The 24,306-nt window shown below is 38.6% G+C and overlaps 1 protein-coding gene across 1 annotated transcript; it reads right to left on the reverse strand.

Moving 5' to 3' along the window:
• Positions 1 to 4,807: 4,807 nt before the first annotated feature.
• On the reverse strand, positions 4,808 to 22,934 carry LOC121866275 (methanethiol oxidase-like; the record flags this gene model as incomplete). The annotated part of the gene is given in 11 exon segments (XM_042365894.1): positions 4,808 to 6,127; positions 7,928 to 8,050; positions 8,697 to 8,842; positions 10,463 to 10,650; positions 11,436 to 11,500; positions 11,502 to 11,528; positions 15,529 to 15,694; positions 16,533 to 16,667; positions 17,183 to 17,342; positions 22,058 to 22,240; positions 22,792 to 22,934. Coding segments are annotated over 11 exon segments (1,445 nt in total), but the record flags the coding sequence as incomplete, so codon positions are not given.
• Positions 22,935 to 24,306: the final 1,372 nt, after the last annotated feature.

Consider the following 24,306-nt stretch of genomic DNA (forward strand, 5'->3'; position numbering starts at 1 on the left):
GGGTTGTGCTGACTGACTGTACTGTTCTCCTATTGGCTGCATTGGTGGATTTACATTTTAGTCCACCAATCACAGGCAAGTAAGGTTTTGCTGGACGTATGCAAATTGTATGACACCACGACCAAAAGCCATAGGGCTCCTGGGAGGAGGCGCCTCTGGTAGGGCCCTTGGAAGGATCCTGGGGGTACTGCTGCCCCTAAAGAGAGCCCCTGGGGGCGCCACTGTACCTACGAAGATGCTCTGGGGGCGCCACCTACCATAGAAATTACCCTTGGGACGCCGCTGCCCCTAGGAGGGCCTCTTGGGGGGTCCCTGTGGGTGCAACCGTCCCTGGGAGAGACCATGGGTAAATTGGGTATGCCACCACCGTTGGGAGGGCCGCTGGGGGCGCCTGGTAGCGCCGACACCCCTGGGTGAGCCCCTGGGGGCGTCGCAATTGGTAGGGCAAATAGGAGGGTCCCAGGGGGCACTGTAACTGTAGGGTACCTGGGGGCAGTTGTTTTTCCACATTTAGAACAATGGGATATATGAATAAATACACAGCCCATCGCATTTCCAGTATCATCGCATCCTGAACAATGTAAAGGAGAATAAATATCCAACAGGAAAACATAAGTTGGGGTGTTGTGCTGACTGACTATTCTGTTCTTCTATTGGTTATTATTTGGTGGATTTACATTTTAGTCCACCAATCACAGGCAAGTAAGGCATTGCTGGACGTATGCAAAATGTATGACATAACGACCAAAAGCTATAGGGCTCCAGGGAGGGGTCGCCTGTGGTAGGGCTTCTGGAAGGGCCCTGGGGGCACCGCTGCCTCCTAAAGATAACCCCTGGGGGCGCTGCTGTACCTAAGAAGAGCCCCTGGGGGCGCCACCACCCCTGAGAGGTCCCCTGGGGGCGCCACTGCCCCTAAGAGGGTCCCTGTGGGCACCACCGTCCCTGGGAGAGCCCCTGGGAAGGCCTCTGGGTACGCCACCACCGTTGGTAGGACCCATTGGGGTACCTGGCGGCGCCGACACCCCTGGGTGAGCCCCTGGGGGCGTGCACTTGGTAAGGCAAATGGTAGGGTCCCGGGGGCACTGTAACTGTAGGGCACCTGGTGGCAGTTGTTTTTGCACATTTAGAACAATGGGATATATGAATAAATACACAGCCCATCGCATTTCCAGTATCATCGCATCCTGAACAATGTAAAGGAGAATAAATATCCAACAGGAAAACATAAGTTGGGGTGTAGTGCTGACTGACTGTTCTGTTCTTCTATTGGCTGTTATTTAGTGGATTTACATTTTAGTCGACCAATCACAGTTAAGTAAGGGATTGCTGGACGTATGCAATATATACGACACCACGACCAAAAGCTAAGGGCTCCTGGGAGGGGGCGCCTCTGGTAGGGCCCCGAGAAGGGCCCCTGGTAAACTGAGACAACCCCAGGTGATCTCAGATAACCCCTGGTGATCCCAGACAACCTCTGGTGACCTCATACAACCCCTGGTGACCTCAGACAACCTCTGGTGACCTCATACAACCCCAGGTGACATCAGAAAACCCCTGGTGACCTCATACAACCTTTGGCGACCTCAGACAACCCCTGGTGACCTCATACAACCCCAACTGACCTAAGAAAACCCCTGGCGACCTCACACAACCCCTGGTGACCTCAGACAACCCCTGGCGACCTCAGACTACCCCTGGTGATTTCAAATTACCCCTGGTGATCTCACACAACCCCTGGTCACCCCACACAACCCTGGTGACCTCAGACAAACCTTGGTGACCTCAGACAACCCTTGATGAATTCAGACCACCCCTGGTGACCTCAGACAACCCCTGGCGACCTCAGACAACCTCTGGTAACCTCAATCAACCCTGGTAACCTTAATCAACCCCTGGATCCTCAATCAACCCCTTTTAACCTCAGACAACCCCTGGGGACCTGAAATAATGCCTGATGAGCTCATTGAACCCCTGGTGTCCTCAAACTACCCTGATGACCTCAGACAACCTCTATTGACCTCAGACAACTCCTGGTGATCTTAGACATCCTTTGTTGACCTTGGACAACCCCTGGTGATCTCAGACAACCCCTAGTGACCTCAGACATCCCCTGGTGACCCCAGACAAGCCTTGGTGACCTCAGACAACCCCTGGTGACCTTAGACAACCCCTGGTATCATCAGATAACCCCTGGTACCTCAGACAAACCTGAGGTCACTATGCGATACCTGAGTTCACCATGGAATGATTGAGTTCACTAGGGGATGCCTGGGGTCACCTGGGGATGTCTGAGAAAACCAGGGGATGCCCGAGTTCACCAGCATATGCCTGAGTTCACCAGCACATGCCTGAGTTCACGAGGAGATGAATGAGTTCACCAGCATATGACTAAATTCACCAGAGGATGCCTGAGGTCACTAGGGGATCCCCGAAATCACTAAGGGATGCCCATAGTCACGAGGAGACGCCTGAGGTCAAAGGGATACCTCAGTTTACTAGGGATTCCTGAAGTCACCTTGGAATGCCCAAGATCACCAGGAGATGCATCCCATAGTTAACTCAAGCATCCCATGGCAAATTCAGGCATACCATAGCGTACTCAGGTATCCTCTGGTGCTCCCAGGCTTCCCCTGGTGACGTTTGGTTTCTCTTTGTGACATACGTCATCCCCTGGGGAACTCAGGCCCTTCTGGTGACCCCAGGTATCCTCTAGTTACCTCAGACATCCCCTGCTGACCTTAAGCATCCCCTGGGTAACTCAGTCATCTCAGGGTGAACTCAGCCATCCCTTGGGGAACTCAGCCATCCCCTGGGGACTCAGGCTTCCTCTGATGAATATCTTGCATTCCCTGACGAACTCTGACACATCCCCTGATGACTGAAATGAATGAACTCAGGTATCCCCTCGTACTCAGGCATCCCATGGAGACCCCAGGAATCCTTTGGTGACCTCAGGCATACCCTAGTGACCTCGGGCATCTCCTGGTGACCTAGGGCATTTCCTGGTAACCTCAGGAAAGCCCTGTCGATCTCGAGCTTCCCACGGCGACTTCAGGCATTTCCTGGTGCACTCAGTCCAACCTCTAGTAACCTCAGGCTTCCCCTGGTGACCTCGGGCTTCCCTTGTTGACCTCAGGCATTCTCCGGTGACCTCAGGCATCCCCTGGTGTACTCTGGCATATTATTGTGAACTCAGACATCCCTTGGTGACCCCAGGCATCCCCTGGTGTCCTCGAGCATTTCCTGGTGTCTTCAGGCATCCCCTGGTGACCTTCAATTTCCGCTGGTGACCTCAGGCTCCCCTGTGGTGACCTCAGGTATCTCCTGGTTACTTAAGGCATCCCCTGGTGACCTCGGGCATCCCCTGGTGACCTCAGCCAACCCCAGGTGACCTCAGGCTTCCCCTGGTGACATCAGCCATCCCCTGGTTACTTCAAGCTTCCCCTGGTGAACTCACACTGCCACAGGGAATGTTGATCAGCCCATAGTAGCTTCTAAAAGTTCTATCAGGGTTTTATACATCTGCTTAGACACTTCATCACAGTTCCTAATAGGTAGTGTTACACATACACTTTCACAAACCAGACAGGAGAGAATAGATCAAATAGTGCCACATGTAGAGCAATACAAGTGAGGTAAACTAGATAATCACACAAGTAACATCCCTTTTTCATTATTCTGGGAGCGCCTGTTCTGTTGAGAATGAGGACATCTGTCAGACAACCAGGATGAATCGTACTCAATGTAGATACACATGAAAAACCTTTAACCCTGCACGTTTCCGTAAGACAGACTACATCAGTCCCAGTATAAATGTCAGGTAAGCGAACAATAACCCTGGTTATTTTCCTTATTCTGAAAATGCAGAGTACCTGTTAAGACTGCAGGTACTACCATCCAACTTTTGCTGCTATAGTCACGTAGTAGGAGTGTTGGAATAAACATTCACCCTGGCAGTGAGCAATGGAACAGAATTGTGCATGGCACAATAGGTAACACCACCAACAGTGATAGTATGTTGACTTGGCTGGACATTTATCATATTGCGTTTAAGTGTTGGAAGACCAAATAATCCGTCACATGTTTCAGAATCTCTCATGTTACATGTGTAGATTTGAAATTACGAATGAATGTGTATGTGTTACTATAAGATATGTATACCTGCTTTCAGCTGAAACATTAAAGATCCATTGTAAGTGAAGTTGAAAGTTTCAACTGTTCGTACCTGGAGCTGGCAGACGTCCGCCCCACAAAAGGTCACAGCTCAAGGTTGAAGATGTCACAAGTCCAGAAAACTGTGAGGGCAAATTTGTTGGAGTGAGAATTGTAAACTCTTGGAACAATCTGCTGGAGAGCTTTGTAACGGCACTGCTCATTCAAGGCCAGACTTGACCAACACTGGCGCAGGTTCATATATATTCAGGAGCCAGTACATGCCCAGTATCTGCCAACAGTGCGTATCTGACGTGAATGACCGCCCAAGCCGATCAGTGGCAAAGAGGATAAAAGTAAAAGAAACTGTATTTACCTTTAGTATAATGGTCAAGTAAGTTCAGTGCAGAGTTTGCAAGAGCGTGTGGGCATCTTATCTCTGCCTGGGGAGACATACAAGAGTTCCAATCGCCACTGAAGTCATACTGCTTTGATTCATGATCATCAGAGGATCTGATGACTATTGAAATTGTCAGTTTTGTATTTAAGAATGTCATTAACCATATGAAAGAAGCATGTCAACTCCTAACAGTGTGAAGTGACTAGCCCTCTGTTCGTGTCTTGATGACTCGGCACAAGGTTACAAATGATCTTCCTGTTTTTCAACTTTATTTTCATGTACTTGGTGTATACTAATTAAAAAACAAACAATATATAATTTCATAAGAATCCCTATAAATTATTACATGAGAATAATTGTATCTCAAGAAGGTGACTGAGCCTGAAATGTATAAGGGGGGATGCAGTTTCCCCGGGTTGAATTAGCTCTGTCCATTGGTGACGGTGTATCACAAGGTGGGAGGAATAATGCAACATTAAATTCAAGATATTCTACCTAGAAATAAAAGACTCATTTGGAAGATACACATTGTATCATGGCCTGCAAGGGGGTGAGATTTGCACTGCACTCCCAACCTGTGAGAGGGTTAATTACTCTACACTACCCAAGTGACTTGGCAGTTAAAATTTGGTGCTGTAGACAGCACTGGAGTTTTTTTAAGAGAACATTCATTCACTATGAATATTTTTCTAATGAAAACAAACCTGCAATTTTTATAGGACATAAGTTAAATTTTGTGTTAGGTAGCCATTTAAAATTTATTTATATTCTTATTAAAACAAACATATGAAAATGCCTCAAGCACCTTCTTTATGCATTTAGTCCTTACATCTTGACCATTATAGTTGATGGCTTACAAAGAAGTACAGCCCTAAACTACAGAGCATTAAATTATTGTACAACACCTACATAATTAGTAAATATTTGTTAACTGGTAGCCAAGTGTTAAGTAATAGATTCTCCTATACAGCACCCACCCAATCTTCATTGGAACACTATTGTGCCTAAGAACTACCTACAAGGAATGCAAGTTACTGAATTTTGTGAAATTGGATAAACTCTGCCCTAGCTCAAAGTTCTAATAAAACCTCTGAACCTGTATTATATAGAGAAAGCATTACAGATGGAAGATAAAGCAAAATGATGATTATAAAACTAAAAATAACAGTTATAAACATTATCATTACAGTATTCATTAATTTATTCATGTATCATTTACTTATTTTCTTTGAAATGTTAAATATATCTCTGGAAAGAAAAGATTTCACAATACTGAATGTTATTGACACTTTTTATTACCTCTACTTTCTGGCACATCAGTGGTTATTATTATTTTATTTAAAAATTAGTTGGCTGATATATAACAATACAGAAATGTGTTATATATTAAAATTACCCAATAGTGGTATATTTATTATAACCCGAAGTATAAATCAAACAATAGGTGTATCTGGCCCGAGGATCCCTCATATCTTGGAAGGTTGAACGGCGTCATGCTTGACCTGCTTGTTGTGAGGACATTCAGAGGACCCTGGGGGCAACCATATATCTGATGTGCAGTCACCACCTGGATACCTGGGTAGAAATTGAACTCTTCAATTATAAGTAATGTAATTTACTCCCATTAATTTATTTAATGTTATACCATCTATTACCTTATTCATTTTATTTTTTATTTTAACTAAGACTTCTAAATTGCAAAGATGTAAAGTACAAGAAAATTCAATATACTGTACAAAGAAAAATTAATTGAATGTAATACCTTTATTAACTCAAGAATTATACTCATTTCAAAACGTTTAGACTATACAGGACCAGCGCTACCCACTAGGCAAACTAAGCAAATGCCTAGGGCGCCACAAATTCTGGGCAGTTAGATAAAATTACCTAATCTAAGCAAAATAAAAAAATCTCAAAACCAAACCAGATGCCTTAGGGAGGAGTGGAGGGTCGGAGCAGGTTAGGTCAACTAAGGGACAATGAGGGAGGGCTGGAAGAGGAGGTATGGATGGGGAGGGGGTCGTGTGGTGTTATGACGTGTCACGTGTAAGAGAAAAAACCTACTATGGATGACATAATATTTAATCAAAACAGTTTCGGTGACAACTGTTTCCCTCCTCAGTGGAGTTACAGATAAGGTCTAGCATATCCAACACTACAAAAATTCCTTATATCCAGTAAACATCACATCATGACATCATATCACCTGCCTCCCATGACCATGGCGGTCACCTTTGACAAGATCAGGTAGCACATTTGCTGGCAGGGACCTGGCCACCAACACTTCCATCACAGGATCCAGCTTGAACATGCCTTCACATCAAAGAACATATTGTGGTTTCTGTGCCAATTTAGGACACAACAGGTGCTGGTATGCCAGACACCATTCTTCATCGGTTACAGAATACTGTATGCCATTACAGGTCGAAAACATGCATAGTCAAGGTTATGATAATGGAAGCAACATGAAAGGAAAAGAAAATGTGTACAGTACATGTACTATGTATACTTTACAAAATAAACGAATAACTTAAACCTCAGTGTTTTTAGAACTATTTTCCAGCAGTAATGATAAAAATGCTTTTATTTAATATCAGCTGCAACAGGGAGAGTGGCACTGTAGTTTTCTACCAGTAGAGATAGCACAAGTGGCATTATTCTACACTAATAGTGCACCCAGCATTGTATATACTAACTGCATTGTCTAAATACATGCTGAACCAATTGTAAACTTGCATGATGATTTTACTAAATTAATATCTATTCACAGTTTTATCTAATTCTAAATATTCATTTGGTAAGATTTTAGGTACCATGGATTTACTGTAAATTCTTGACAGGCTGGATATAATTCTCCCTCCCACTAAAGATTAGAAGGAAATCACAAAAATCATTCTCTCTTTATCCATTCATGCTTAAATTATAAAATGCTAATGTGTTTTCTTACTCTCTTTATGTTAGATATATTTACCAAAGAATAATTGTAGGGGTATGCTATAACGAACGGATCCTACTACGAATATTCCTATAACGAACGGTTTTACCTATAAAATTGAGAATGCTATAACGAACGAAACTCCTACAACGAACATTATTTATAAAAAAAAATTTTTTTTTTTTTTTTTACTAATCTATTGTTTTTTATTACAAATATTAATGATATTCTTTATTTCAGGGGTTTAGATGCATATTTATGCACTTTTTTACAATTTATTCAATTTTATATATTTTTCAGTGTTAAGTGGTTGTATTTGGGGGCCTGGAGCGGATTAATCCTATAACGAACGAATGCTATAACGAACAAGGTTCTAGAACCAATTAGATTGGTTATAGCATACCCCACTGCACCATGAAATTATTAGTTGTATATAATACCTGATTTCATGAGCTAGTGCTGGCCCATCCGGTTCCTTTCCAAAGTCCACTAGGAAGTTTTGGTTCAGAGCGAGACCACCATTTTCTACGTCAACATCAATCTGCAGCATTAGTGATCCATTCCTTCAAGACCAAGAGAAGAATTATTAGTAGAAGATCACCGAAATCAAAATAGTATTGGCTCCCAAAATAAGAGGTCCAACACTAGCAATTATTTTTGTGGCTGGAGAGATGAGTGCTTGAGATCTGACCAAAAATAAATGTAATTCTAACCATAAGGGAAGCTGGATATTAGCCTAAGATGGCACACTACTAAATGCTTTGTAACTTTGAATAATTCAATAATTAATATATTATGTTCCCCCTTGCTACCTAATTCTTATATAAACATTAAACAAATATAAAAGTCCATTTATCATTTCACCATTCACCAGCTTACTAGCCGTTAGGGAGGTGGTTGGTCTGTTCCGTTTTACTTCGTAATGACCTTTATTGCCCAGAGTTACCTGGTAGTAGTACAAGAGGAAACCAGAGTACCCGGAGAAAACCTGCCATGTTTTAGTAGGGTCACGCTGGAGTACACATCTGTCCCATACTAAGGATTGAACCTAGGACACAGTAGTAAGCATTACCACTGTGTCTCCAACTTTTTATTATACCACATCAGACTACAGCAACTTCTAAGATCAAGCAAAAGGAAAATTAAATATGACACTTTAACATTAACTGTAGAGAAACTTAATATTTCCTGGATATAAGCATCACTTACTTGGCTAACTTTGGGTAGAACTGTTTGTCCCAGGGAGAGAAGAGAGAGTCTGTGACATAGAGACGTTTTCCATCCAGTGACAATTGTAACATCTGAGGACTTCCTTCTATCAGTCGACCTTGGATATGCACAGGATCTGGTTGTTCCTAAAAAAGATGAAAGAAAAATTTAATGATAGCTCCTGGTACTACTGTAGTACACTGAAATTCTTTAGCAAAATACTATAACCTTTATCATTGAGACTAAAAACTGTGATACTGAATCCCATATGCCTGATGACCACCCATTAGGGACAGGAACAGTGAGCATACAACACACTGTACTGAACACCATGCCTTTGGTACACAAGGAAGCAACAACTCTTAGGATGGGAGGTGGGCATACCCCAATCATCAAAATAGAATATGATTTCACATTTCCACTTTATAAAGATGAGCTGAAAATAAATTCCTTGAAATTGAAATATTCAGTAAGCCAGAGCAATATAATGTTTACATCTCTTTTGTAGGAGTGAGAGATGTACCAAATCAGGAGGCCTTTACGTGCTACATTTTGTGATGAGACTAAATTTAAATATTTTAACCTGAAACTAAACATCATAGCACTATGAGAAGCTGAAGGGCCTATCAAATGATAAACACTTTAGGTATCCAATAGACACTTCTAAAAAATTAATTAATGAAAATGTAACATCTGTGTTGGCATTCGTATGGAGCGGGGGTCCCCAACCTGTGGTAAATTTGAGCTTTGCCAGTGGTACACAGTGAATTGAAACCTTTATTCATTACTCGAGAGATGGGACTGCAAAAGAAATCTGATAAATAATCTGCTTTAAATTGCATGCCAAATACCCTGATATCCCCATTGGTAGACAGTATGACAACAAAGCATAAATATGAGGGCAAGTAGATTGTGAGAGACATCACTTTCTCCTCATTGTGATGTATTTTTATTTTTTTACAATTATGCTCTGTACCGGTAAGATATGCATTAAATATATGGAAATCATGTTGATATCAATCAATTCATGGATATAATTATCACACATTCAACCTCATTCATGTAACTATGAGCATAGTGGTACATTGCTGTCTACAATAATGTCAAGTGGTACACGAGATGAAAGAGGTTTGCAACCCCTGATATAGAGTATAGCGAACACCTCCTAATAATGGAATTAAATGTATCAGTTCACCGACTTGACCAACACTGGAGCAGGTCCAGATATACTCAGGAGCCAGTGCATGCCCAGTACTTGCCAAAAGTGCATAAGAGTTGTGACCGATCGCCCAAGTGGCTAACGAGCCGATCAGTGGCGAAGTGGATAAAAATAAAATTAAAAAGAAAAAAGAAATCAACCAGAGAATCCCTGCACACAAACCAATGACCCCCAAAGCAGCCACTCCCCATTCCTGAATTACAAGTGGTAAAACAGAGAACCCTGTCATTTCTTAAGAAAATAGACCGGAATCCAAGATCTAATTGATGTATACTCATCCCAAAAGAACCATTATAATCCAAACTCGACCCAGGGAAAGACACAAGTCCCCAAACAGATGCATACATCTATATAACCTAACCAACTGCCAGGTTGCTAAAGCTGCTCCATGTTAATTCCACTAAACAGATATACAATAAAAAACCCATGATTAAGTACTCACTTAATTCAAAATCAAGCATACCTGGTAATTCATAATGTTTTGCTGTTACGAAATATATGTTACAAATTTTGTAATCAATCAAAAGTTCAAATAGCTAATACTCACAGTCAGCTCAGAGTCCTCTATAACCTTCACAGGCCCACCCTTAACAATAGATCCACCCAAAAATATTTGCCCCACCAATTTAGGGTGTTCAGGGTCTGTGATGTCATACTGACGAATATCACCATGTGCCCAGTTGCTGAAGTATAGAAACCGGTCATCCAGAGAAATAAGGATGTCCGTCATGATACCTAAAATAAAAAATAAATATTCTTTAACACATATTGTACTAAAATATCGATCGTATACACAATGCAAGCATATACGTACAGTACATGATAATGGTAGTACTGTAGACTCAATTTTATAAGACTTTGGGCAATGTGGATCGTTTGTGTAATGGAAAAACAGTTAGGACCATCATTCTATTATTATGCATTAATGTTATCAATGCTAGATTGGTTGCCCAATACAATATAATGCCATAAATTTTAAATACTCAGTCATATGGGATAAGAATGGTTGAATTTATAAAAAACACATAAAAAATCTGTACCAACGGCACCATTAACACATAACCCTAGAAAAATGAAAATCCCACAGCTGATAGAATAATAGTAGCCATTTTAAGTAAAAATAATGGAAGTAGATGAAATGTTAAGGTACCACATTTACACACTTATGTATTATTATATAATTTTTTTTTTTGCATGAGAAGGGGCCAAGTCAAATAATGAAACTACTGTGCATCATTTAAGAATAAATGAAGACTTAATTTTACAACTACTACCACATCAAAATAGGGGTGGTTAGGTTAGGTCACTTTTGGAATGAACAATTGCAATGTGTTCAAGTTGTATACTGTACTACTTCTGAATTCTTGCAAGATATCATAAATTGGAATTTCCAACTATATTAGTACTGTAGTTCCATTAGAATTGTGCAGGATTCTGAAAATATGCATAACAATCTTTTAATTGATCTTTTTGCCGGGGATGCCTTATGAACTGTAAAGGTATACTGTTCTGTAACTTACCAGGCATCTCTGGCAAGGCCCAGCCCTCTACCTTCTTGATTGGAATGCTGATCACTTTTGGACCCATAAGTCCCGTCCCCCTTTCTATAAAATCTGCCGATCAGAACAAACAAATAATTAGGTTCTAAAAATTCAATCATGCTCATAATAAATCTTATGATTAATAACCATCCTAACCATTCCCGTATATCTCGGCCTATAAGATGGAATTTGAACCTTAAAATAATCGGCCCAAAGTTAGGGAGTAGTCTTAAGCACCAGATATAAAATTCTTACCTCTTAAATATTGCGGTTTAGCGTGTCAAGAGTGGTGATGGAAACATCGTAAACCACTCACAAGGTCCTACCACTAATTATTTTATACTTAAACTTATGTTTGGGAGGCTGGATTAAAATTAAGATTACCGGTATATTAAAATAGTAAAAATGTATTATAAACCTGTCTAACATATCGTAAAAGAACAATATACCCCGGAAATAAATACAGCTGCTATCATCACCAACCCCTCATTTGCCAGTGAGGAGACAAGAAAGGGAAAGTGACCTTGACTGTGACAGCCTGTGGCTATTTTTAGCGGTTTTTGTGTTCGAGGGGGGTCAGTAATGCATATCTGTATATTTACTGATCATAATACTTATCTCCTATAAAAAATTCATTTAAAATTTATTTTTTTAAAAATAATATTCCGTAAATGACTGCGTTAATTCTTGAAACTACCGACAGTGGTAAATTTAGGATGAGAATGATGAACACGAAGTCACGTCATCGGATTCGGAGTTTGGTCCTTAATGTTCACCATAAATGTATCAGGTCAACTTCACCTACGGGTATAGCCTTCCTTTTCTTGAAACAAGTTTATAAATTAAAAAATACTTGCAGTGTGTTTAATATATTACAGTATATTATAAATAAATAAATAAACAAATAAATCGGTAAATCTATTTCAAGTAAATGGAAAAATTTTACTCACACGACATTAGTTCCAGTTAAATAACAGACGCAAGTGAGTCACTCATGTTTACACTACTGTGCACCAGCCCGGTAAAATTTGATGCCAATACTTGAAGTGAATTGGCCTTATTTTAAATAACCAACCATAAATAAATGCAAAAATGAAAAAAAGATCAAAGGTGAGAAACATTATATTGTATGTATGTTGCGTTGTCAAAGGAAGAAAACAATTGAAACTGCAATTGTGTGTAAATGAGGCAGAAAGATAGATCAGCAACCTAAGACTTGGTCACACTTTCGTGATGCCATATGGAAGTAGGGTCTACCATTAGACCATACTGTACATTATGCTTCCAATATCTTCCCAGGCAGTAGTATCTCCCTGTTTGGTAACTGCCTACTTTTAGTAATATTACTTTGATACAACATGATAAATTAGACAAACAATGAAAATAAACAAACAAAGTTATTTACAAGACTTTCTCTCTGAGAACAGAGGGTAAGAGATGGAGGGGGACAAGAGGCTATTTATAGCGTCTTTTTGTCGGAGGTGACGCACTATAAATAATTCATTTAAAATTTACTTTTTACATGGAATATTCAGTACATAACTGCGATTATAAAATATTGTTAATTAGTATACAGTGACCCTTCGTTTAACGAACACCTCGGTTAACGTAATTTCGATTAACGAGCAAGCTTCCGTAAAGTTCAATTGGTGAAAAAGCTAAACCGAACTTCTTCTGAACCGACCTCAACATGTTTTAGCTTGCACTGACCGGGCAACCAGCTTTAGTATCAGTCGCCAATACATTAATCGGTTCTAGGGCTTAAATTCCTACTATTTTTGTAAATATCAAAGTTTATACTATTCAATAATTTTAAAAGTTTAATATTCAATTTTTAGTCATTTTAACAATTATTGAACAAATGAGTAAAAGTGACTAGTTTAATCGGCATCCAGCCTCTTAACACAGCAAACAGTCATCTCTCTCTGTTTTCACTGGAGGTAACATCTTGCTTGAGACTCTCTTCAACTAACGCTTTTTTCTGTTTCCAAGCAAATTATTGGTCATTTTGAAATATATTTTATATATTGACAATATATAATGCAGTGCAGCGTTGATTTAAAATAATCTTGAATTAAACCAGAGAGCTAAAATTTTATGGGTGAAATGGCACCATGGGGTGACTTCTCTTCCACCCCAATGCCTTCTCTTCTTCCTTCTCCTCCACCCCATTCTAAATCCCATCATCATCATCATCATCCAGGAGCCTTCTACATACACACCTCAAAATGAAGTGAACTTTTCTACCATTTTTGTTGAATTTAGGAAATTTTAGGTGAGCTGGAACCAATTACCCAAAAACCCATTGAAACAATGGTTTTGGTTAAAGCGTTTGGTTAACGAACGACCTTCTGGAGCAGTTGAGTTAGGTTAACGAGGGGCCACTATATTAAATATATATATATATATATATATATATATATATATATATATATATATATATATATATATATATATATATATATATATATATATATATATATATATATATATATATATATATTAATATTTATATATTTGTTGGGACCTTGCTGTCTTTAATCAAGACATCTTCGGCAACTTGTAGCCTCTGAAGATGTCTTAATAAATGGCTAAGGTCTCTTTCATTATCTTATCACGTTTTCATTGTGGATTACATGAAATATATATATATATATATATATATATATATATATATATATATATATATATATATATATATATATATATATATATATATATATATATATATATATATATATATATATATATATATATATATATATATATATATATATATATATATATATATATATATATATATATATATATATATATATATATATATATATATATATATATATATATATATATATATATATATATATATATATATATATATATATATATATATATATATATATATATATATATATATATATATATATATATATATATATATAGATAGATAGATAGATAGATAGATAGATAGATAGATAGATAGATTTGTGTAATAAATGTATGTAGTATGTACGTACAGTAATCTTTTTCACTCAAATCCTAATGAAACACTAATGAATTAGAATACGGTAGCTGGTGCAAACAGTGGGAACAGTCTCACCACCGATTGTCTCTCGTGAAGCAAGCTTATAAATTAAAGAAAATACTTGCAGTGTGTTTAATATATTACAGTATGTTATAAATAAATAAACAAATAAGTCGGTAAATCCATTTCAAGTAAATGGACAAATTTTACTCGACACCAACATTAGTTCCAGTTAAATAATAGACGCTTAAGTGAGTCACTAGTGTTTACACTACACCAACCGGTAACATTTGATGCCATTACTTGAAGTGAATTGGCCTTTTTTTAAAAAAAACCAAGGATGTGTAAACAGCACTGGTCAATGGGATGGTTGGTAAAGGACTACTGGGTCAGTAAGCTCCCAATGGTAAGTGTCACATTTGGGGTACCGGTCTTATACAGGGAATAGGGCTCAAAAGCTACTTTTTAAATGGAAATTTTGGGGTCGTCTTATACACCCCGTCGCCTTGTAGGCCGAGATAGAAGGTACTTGTACAATACAGATTATATGCCACTTAGATGACTGATGATTTAAACTAACATAGCTTAAACTAACCTACTGGTAAATCATCTTTGTGGGATGGCAGAAATTGCATACAAAATCACTTATTTTTTAGTGAAAATTCAGGCAACTGGAAATTTTTTATTTATTTATATTTTTTTAGCCACTACAGTATTCATATGACAAATAAATTATAATACTCTACCTTCATTCAGGGGACAGGGTAGTACCTTAACTATTTAAACTCATTAAAAGATTATTCTGCACCTTTACAGGGTTATACAATATGACACACCGGACCAAGAAAGTGATAACACTCATCACGGCTTCTGTCACAGCGATCGCTCCAGATCGTTTCATAGCTGGCAGAATATTTTTCCAGATCGTTTCATAGCCGGCAGAATATTTTTTTAGAGTGTAAAATACAAAGAAAATATTTTTTACAACAAACATACCATAAAAAATGCTTATAAATACAAACATGAATTACAGAACTCAAGATTTACCGGAACACATTGGCATAGAGGGCACAGCCTACAAAGCCCTGAGTGGCAAGAGGATTGTGAAGGAAGCGAATCTCTAGTGGCATGATCCCCTCCAGTCCTAAGTCAATGCTCTGCAGGAGACGATGGCTAGACCAAGAGTACACATTGATGTGGCTTCCATAATTTCCTGAAAATGACCAAGGTACAGTAAACGTTATACCGTACATCAATATTTCTGTTACATAACAATAAAGCTTAGAATGATAGATATTTATTCAGTAAAATTGCATAATCTCCATGTATATAGACAATGCAGGTATATATTTCAACATGCATATAGCCTGTACAGGTATAAATTTTCCAATGTACCTAGAGAATGCAGGTACAGTATGTAAATATTAATAAACAATAAGGAAATTCGACCAAGAATGGCCAATAGAGCCATCAGATGCTTATTTCCTGCAGAGTCCTTCAATAATCATGAACATTTGTTCATTGATACAGCATAGTCAATATGATAGAAAAGTAGTAGATCATTGGCAGTAACAAATCCTCTGAAAAATATCTTCCCTGTGGTATATTATGAAAGGAGACAATTCTTAAATAAAAAAATAATGTTGTAGCTAGAGATGTGCATACTAGCCAAGACTTTAACAGTTCACCCCAGCAATCTAAAGTGGCATTTATGGAAGTAACTGACATACTTGTGTGTGAATTTTGGTATTCAAACCTTGAATGTTGATTTCAACATATTATGTAAATAGAAAATGAACAGTTATTTCGTTTTTTGACCTTACATTTGTAAGGTGGCTGGGACTAATCATTCAATAGTTATGCCAACCAGCTGAAATTATAGGCCTTAAACAGTTAGAGCTGTCACTCCTACCAGGAATGTGCAGAGATCTCAAGAAAGTCCTCTGGATTATACTGTATATAGATGCATTCACTGTACACAAAGCAATTCCAATGATTATACACAAAAGAGAAGAAATCTCTTAATCATTAACACAATACTGTACACTTACCAGCCTCTACATCCTTTGGGTCAAATCCCTTGAAGAATGCTGTGGGACAACCCCATTCACTCGACACAAGGACATCATGTGTAGGCTGGTACCAATAGTCATATCCATACTCAGAGTCCATATCTGTCCATGGACCTGGAAGTGTAAAAGTATTCAAGTGTACCATGTTAACATCATCCATAGTCTCATCACTTCAACATACTGTACAAATATATGTCAACACTGGTTGCCCTTAGTCCAGTACAGTATAAAACTATAGTTACTTAGAGGTCAACTAACATCCTATTATTTTTAATTATTACTACCTATACTGTACTTTCCGTAGAATGAATAAGAACTTAAAAAAATTAAACAGTTTTAGTTTAAATTGTTTTTAAAAAGAGCCATAAGTCAATCTCTTAGGCAGGGCACAACATGAACTGAGGGAGATTTAAAGTTAAAACTGGATAGAATTTACATTAAAAAATTACAATGAGTAGTAAGAAGTCTTTGAATTATGAACCCTGGTCAGTTTTTAGTTTGGTACAAGGTTTCACTACCTGTTACATTAGAAAGAAATCTGACTAGTAACCTGAGACTACGATAAGTGGCAAAGAAAATAAAGTAATTAAAATATGAATGTGATCAGTACCTTACCATATCACACTAACCTGTATGTTCAAAGGTGAAGGAGTCAAAGGTTATGAAAGATCCTTTGGCTTTGCCTTGTGCATCACCCAGGGTAGATATCATAACCTTGCCATTAGGTAAACAGTGAGTGGTATGGGGGTGACTCACACCATGAGACTTCAGTACCTCAGGTTCTAATACCTAGGAAAAAGAAATATAATAATACAGTTGGGTCTTCATTTACGCGGTCAATTGAACCCACGGAGTGCCGCGTAAAACGAGAAACGCATAAATGAAATAACAGAACATATGGGATTACCGGTAATTGAAATAGAGACTGGGCTGACCCCCAAACTCCACTTTTTCCGACACAATACGTACCTTGTAGTCAAAATAACATCTTAATTTTATGATGGTATGCACACACAATTAATAATTAAGAGAAAAATCAATAATATTAGGTTTTATAACACTTACGTTAGTAGAAAATATGGCTGGGCACACGGGGATGGGAGGTTGGTTCCGAGGCAGAGGGCAGATTATTGGCCCTCACCTGTATCACTTGTATCAATTGTATCACTATCCACCACAGAGGCTTGCAGGGCCTCTTTGTCAAACCCCTCAAAGTCCATATCCTCACTATCACTGACTTGGGCCGGCTGTGGTGGGTGGCGAGTGAAGAACTCAGCAATGTTTTGATGACTGGGCGACCTTGTGCGCACCCTGCCCGTGCCGCTTCCCGCGTAAATGACCAAATTTACCGTGTAAATCAAGCATTTCAATTCTGGCAAGGCACCTCGTAAATAACCAAACGCGTAATCCAAAACCGCAAAAATCCAGACTCAACTGTAATCTGTATATAATTCTACCAGGCTTATCTGAGATGCTTCAAGGATGTTTTGACAATTCTTAAAAGGATTTATTAAAATGAAACAAGAAATGTGAAATCACTACAGTCATCTTTTTTATAACCACCACACTTCGAAACTTGTAAGACTTAAGAGGTGAAATAATTTTAAGGCAAACACACCCACAGAAATGTTTGAAAACTTTAATGATGGATGCAGATGGATAGCAGAGATATTTCCAAACAATATAAAGAATGATCAAGGGGTAATATAGAGCAGAACTGCATGGCATGCTAGTTCGCCCTTCCCTTAGTATCTTAGTACTCGCAGGGGATATGTTCTCAAAACAGCAGCAAATACTATTATCGTAATTATCTGTACTGTATACAACAACTATGACTTATGGACTATCTGCTCTTTCAATATCATCCAGTACTGTACATTCTAACACCACCACAACATGGACAATTTATTTTTAACCTTTGAAAAGTTAATATTTTACTCCAACAGTAATAATGCCAATGACTGGCCACTTTTAAAAAAAAACTGTTGAGAATAATGAGCAGCTGATCACGTGGACACAGCGCCCATATCATGTGTTCTGAAGCAGTTACTCTCAAGACATTATGGATGGACGGCAATGTATTGTATATAGTAAATATATTTCTAATAATGTATTATGGTGTACAGTATATACAGTATATGAAATACTGTAATTAGTTAAACATACACCACAGAAATAATTAATTATTTCTGAAAATAGAAGTAAAGTAATCAATAAGAAATGAGTAATACAGTTCTTCCCATGACATTTTCACAAGACATGTAAGTAAAGTTTCGTGTTTACGTACAAAAATTATGCATAACACTATATATATATATACACACACTATATATACAGTATATATATATATATGTATATATATATATATATATATATATATATATATATATATATATATATATATATATATATATATATATATATATATATATATACAGTATATATATATATATATATATATATATATATATATATATATATATATATATATATATATATATATATATATATATATATATATATATATATATATATATATATATATATATATATATATATATATATATATATATATATATATATATATATATATATATATATATATATATATACATATATATACAGTATTAACCCGCTTTACATGGTTTCACTTTACGCGATTTCTCGTATACGCGGTGCCTCGCCAGAACAGAACTTTCACTTTACGCGGTTCATCTACCCATATACGCGCAGAGTGTCCGGCTCGACGCTATTTTTAGATTCGCCCCACCCGCCTGCTCCTCCCTCCTCCCTCCTCCCGCCTCCGCCTGGGCAAGCCGCGCGGTAAGGTTGCACAGTGCATGTCTCTGTTGCGTTATCACTAACGTCATATGACGTATCGGACTGTGATTGGCCATGCATCCCTACCTGCCCCTCTCTGCTGCTAGCTGTAATTGGTTTAAAGTAATATGACGTGTCCACCCGGGGAGGGAGGGAGGGAGGGAGGGAGGAAAGACGATGCTTGACCTAGCCGCGGCAGTTTCATCCCTCAAGGCCACACCGTGTATATGTGCATCCATTGTTCTGTGAAATGGATTCCGCCGTACCACCGCCACCAGAGAGAAACCTTTCCTTACCTGGACCCAGCCGCCCTAAGCCCAAGAAGACACGATGTTCCTTAAGCTACGAGGTGACGTACAAGATCATCCAAGAGTTAGAGAAAGGAACAAGACAGGTTGATTTGGCGCGCCAGCATGGTGTGAACGAATCTACGATCCGGATGATAAAGAAGGATGCAGCCAAGATAAAGGAGCACATGAAGATCACAAAGTGTACAGGTGCTTCTATGATCAAGTATTTCCACAACCAGGTGCTTCTCAAGACGGAAATATTACTTGTGAGCTACTTGGTGCGTCAGGCGCGACGGAACATGGCAGTGGACACGCGCTCTGTTAAGGAGTACGCACGTGAACTGTATGCTGCAGTGTCATGAAAGATGGGAATTACAGAGCCCAAACCCTTTAATGCTTCCTCTGGGTGGTTACAGAGGTTTAAGATGAGGAACAAGATCACCAATATCAACATTGGTGGTGAAGAAGCTAGTGCTGACCGTGTTGCGGCTAGGGAATTTCCTCCGTTTTTACGTGAGATTATGGAGGAAGGACAGTACACCGACGACCAGGTGTTTACCATGGACGAATCTGGTCTTTTTTGGAAAAAGCTACCTTCCAAGACCTTCGTTGTGAAGAATGCCATCAAGATTTGGGGCCGGAAGTTGCAGAAGGAGCACATCACCGTCCTGTTTACCACCAATGCCTCCGGTACCTGAAAGCTCAAGTTATCAGTGATCCACACAGCCCGCAAGCCGCACGCCTACAAGAGCATGGACATGACCAAGCTAAATGTCCACTGGCTGACCGCACGTAAGGCGTGGATGTTCTCTACACTGTCCCTCTCCTGGTTTGATGACTGTTTCGTTCCCAATGTAAAGAAATTCTGTGAGCAACAGAATGTGCCATTTAAGATTTTGTTGCTGCTGGACAACGCACCAGGACACTCGCCCCTACTGTTAGATCGTCACCCCAACGTAAAAGTGGTCTTCCTTCCTCCCAACACTACGTCTATATTACAGCCCATGGACCAAGAGTTAATCTGTAATGTAAAAGCTGCATTCTCTACAAAAAAATTCAAGCTCCTGAACGACTACACCAACACCAGGGAAGAGTTGCGTAACCTGAGTGACACCACCACCGATAGCAAGAGCGAAGACGACGAGGGTCAACAGTTGGCAGAGCAAAACATACTTTTCAAACAATTCTGGAGAATATTCAACATCAAGAAAGCTGTGGACTTCTTGGTGGAGGCATGGGATCAGCTGTCTGTAGCAACTGTTCGTCACACATGGAGACATGTGTTGCAAGGCATTCCGGCCGTTAGGCAGAGACAATCTGTGACTGGTGAGGTTTAGACTGTTGCAGTAGCAGTGGACCTTGCCAGAGAAGATGCACAGAGTGTTACAGCTGCAGGCTTCTCCGAGACCACCAACGACGACATCCTGGAGGTGATACGGGATCCTGATGCGACTACCGACGAGATGGTAGATGATGATGACGTCAGTGAAGAGGCAGGTGGTGCGTCATCCCAAGAAGAACACCGCTTATCCCATAGTAATGTTAGGGGTGCCATTGAGTGTATCGAGAAAGTCAAGCTCCTCCTTTCCGACGACCCTGACGCAAACAGGTATGAAATCTTCACTACCCAGCTGTTGCAGACTATGGTGCCCTACATCAAGGTTTATCACGACAACATAAACACCAGCCGTCAGCAAAGCATAACAGAGTTCTTCGCCTGCAACCCACCACAGCCAGCCCAAGCCAGTGATAGTAACAGGCAGAGACAGTGATGATGACTTTGAGGGATTTGTCAGGGAGGCACTAGTAAGTGTGGATGACAGTGATGGTGACTCACCTGAGGGCCAGTAGCCTGCCCTCTGCCTCGGAACCAGCCTCCATCCCCGTATGCCGACCCATCTCTTCTACTAACGGAAGTGTTAAACCTAACTTTTATTTTTCCTAACCTAACCTTTATTTTTCCTAACTTAACCTTTATTTTTCCTAACCTAACCTCTTCTATATTAATTGTGTGTGCATACCATCATAAAGTAAGATAAAATTTTTACTACAACATAGTTGTGTGTCGTCAAAAAGTGGAGTTTGGGGGTCAGCCCGGTCTCTATTTCAATTAATCCCATATGTTATGTTGTTCACTTTACACGTTTCTCACTTTCCGCGGTACCCTGTGGGTTGTATTAACCGCGTAAAGTGAGGGTTGACTATGTGTTTTAGTGTAATAATAGTGTAAGATAACTAAAAATATACGTACCTCACCCCCGACCCCCATTTCATCAGGAGAGGAAAAACTGGCCATACCAGTCTCACATGTCACCCTAGACCTGGCGATAATCATAGAGGACAAAGCTATTTTAATATCTAATATAGTACCAAATGTAACAACTTTCATCTAACCTTGAAGAGTTTGGGTTGAGTTTCTTCTGAAATATCTACCACATACACTCTTGATGAGCCGATAGCTGGCAGGACAAGTCTATTCCGGACACGAGAGGGATCGTCATAGCATGAAGAACAGGTGTTCCATCCTGTATGGTGAATTTCATCATCCAAGTATGGCAAGTACAGTCGATGGATTACCTGTAACAAATTCACTATACAGCATGATAAATATATGACTCATTTCGACAGACGGGTGTGTGATAGCCAAGGATACACTATGCCTGCTTGTGTTTCCTTCTTTACCAAGCTCCCATATGACGACAAGACTTGAAATAATCAGAAAACAGTAGTTCAACAATAAGTTAAAATTTATAAAAGTTAAATTCTATGCTCCTGCCTAAATTGAGTAAAAGAATTGGAATTGTGCTTTTCATAAACAGAAAAATAAGCAAGACAACAACAAATAAAATTTAGAATCATGATTGTCAAAAATAAATGCTGTATATATACAGTAGGTACTGTACCATCAGGTATATGAGATAAAATAATTACACTTATTATACTTCTAAAATTTTTCTGAACAGACTAAATCTGTGACTAATACAGTACAGCACAGTACTGTTTAATGTATACTACTGTATATTGTATTACACATACAGGACAGCTATACAATTTCCAACTATAATACTGTATTAAATACTGTACTGTACTAAAAATCCCTATAGGCATTCTTACAACTTCAATCAGACCTTGCAATAATTTGGAGACTGTGGATCAATATCTATTGTGGCGAGGTAATCTGGCTTGCCTGTTTTGGTCTTAATGCAGGGCACCCACACCAGCTTCTCCCTGGGTCCCTTCATGGCCTCAAGGGGGCTTGCATACCCTGGTCCTGGAAACGAAAAAAAAAAAAACTTAAAGGACTGGTTTGCGACAATTTATAAAGAAAAATTGGTTACAAGTTGAGCTAGTGTATACATAATGCAACCAGGAGTATGGCAGCTGGAAAATTAATTGGGTCAATAAACCTTCATCAAGAATTGTCTCCGAACTACATCTGAAAATTTGGTGCAATTCCTTCTGGTGCTAACAGTAACAAAATTAAGAGACCTGCCAGTCTGCCACCCGAATGGCTAGTAAGCAAAATGGTGAAATGACAAATTAAACTGCAATTTGACCGTCACTGTTTAAGAATCAACCACATAGTGTAACTATGAGCTTACCTTTTCCTGTTTTCTGGAAAGAAATTAAACCTTAACTCTATTATTTCCTTTGTTTTTTCCCCACAAACAACACAGGAGTGGCCGGTGTCTTGAGCCATGTTTATATCTGCCGCCACACCCCCTTAACCCACGTGAGTCTTCAAGGCTGAGACGCAGATGTAAACAGACAGCCAACACACCAGCCATCCAGTGCCACGTCTAAGACAAACATCCAACTAACAGGGATTAAATTACTCCCGTACGAGTAACAGTGCCTTACGATATTCCTTGTTTCGGAGCTTGCACATGGTCACAAGTATTACGTGACATCCAAACTTCCGCCGATTGACTGGTTAATAAGTAAACAATGAATTTCCCAGGAATTATTTACTACATTTCAAGGAAATTAAAAATAACTCAAAATAACTCACAACCTACAAATTTCCGCCGGAAACGCTATGGTGCATAGAATTCTTATTTTTTCTGTAACTACCCATATAAAGAATCAATAAAGAATTCCATGCTAGGAAACTTCTAAATATCAACAGCTGCATTTACTGTAGTTTTACACACACACACACATATATATATATATATATATATATATATATATATATATATATATATATATATATATATATATATATATATATATATATATATATATATATATATATATATATATATTTATATATATATATATATATATATATATATATATATATATATATATATATATATATATATATATATATATATATATATATATATATATATATATATATATATATAAATATATATATATATATATATATATATATATAGGCTCACCACATTAAAAGGTGCCTGAAAAACACCATTATTAGTAAACGTTATTTATGTGACATTAAAATACATGTAAAAAGGGTTTATTGGTGCCGCCATCACAAGATTTCACCCATTTTGTCCCTTGAAGCCCTCCTAACACCTTTTGTTAGCTGAAATAAAAAATTGCTATTCAATCATCAAAATAAAGAGTTTGAGTAATATAACACTTAGCTGGAGTTTTGAGGTGCTTGTGTT

This window comes from Homarus americanus, unplaced genomic scaffold, assembly GCF_018991925.1.
Source record: "Homarus americanus isolate GMGI-L3 unplaced genomic scaffold, GMGI_Hamer_2.0 scaffold57161, whole genome shotgun sequence".
In the NCBI taxonomy this organism is placed as follows: domain Eukaryota; kingdom Metazoa; phylum Arthropoda; class Malacostraca; order Decapoda; family Nephropidae; genus Homarus; species Homarus americanus.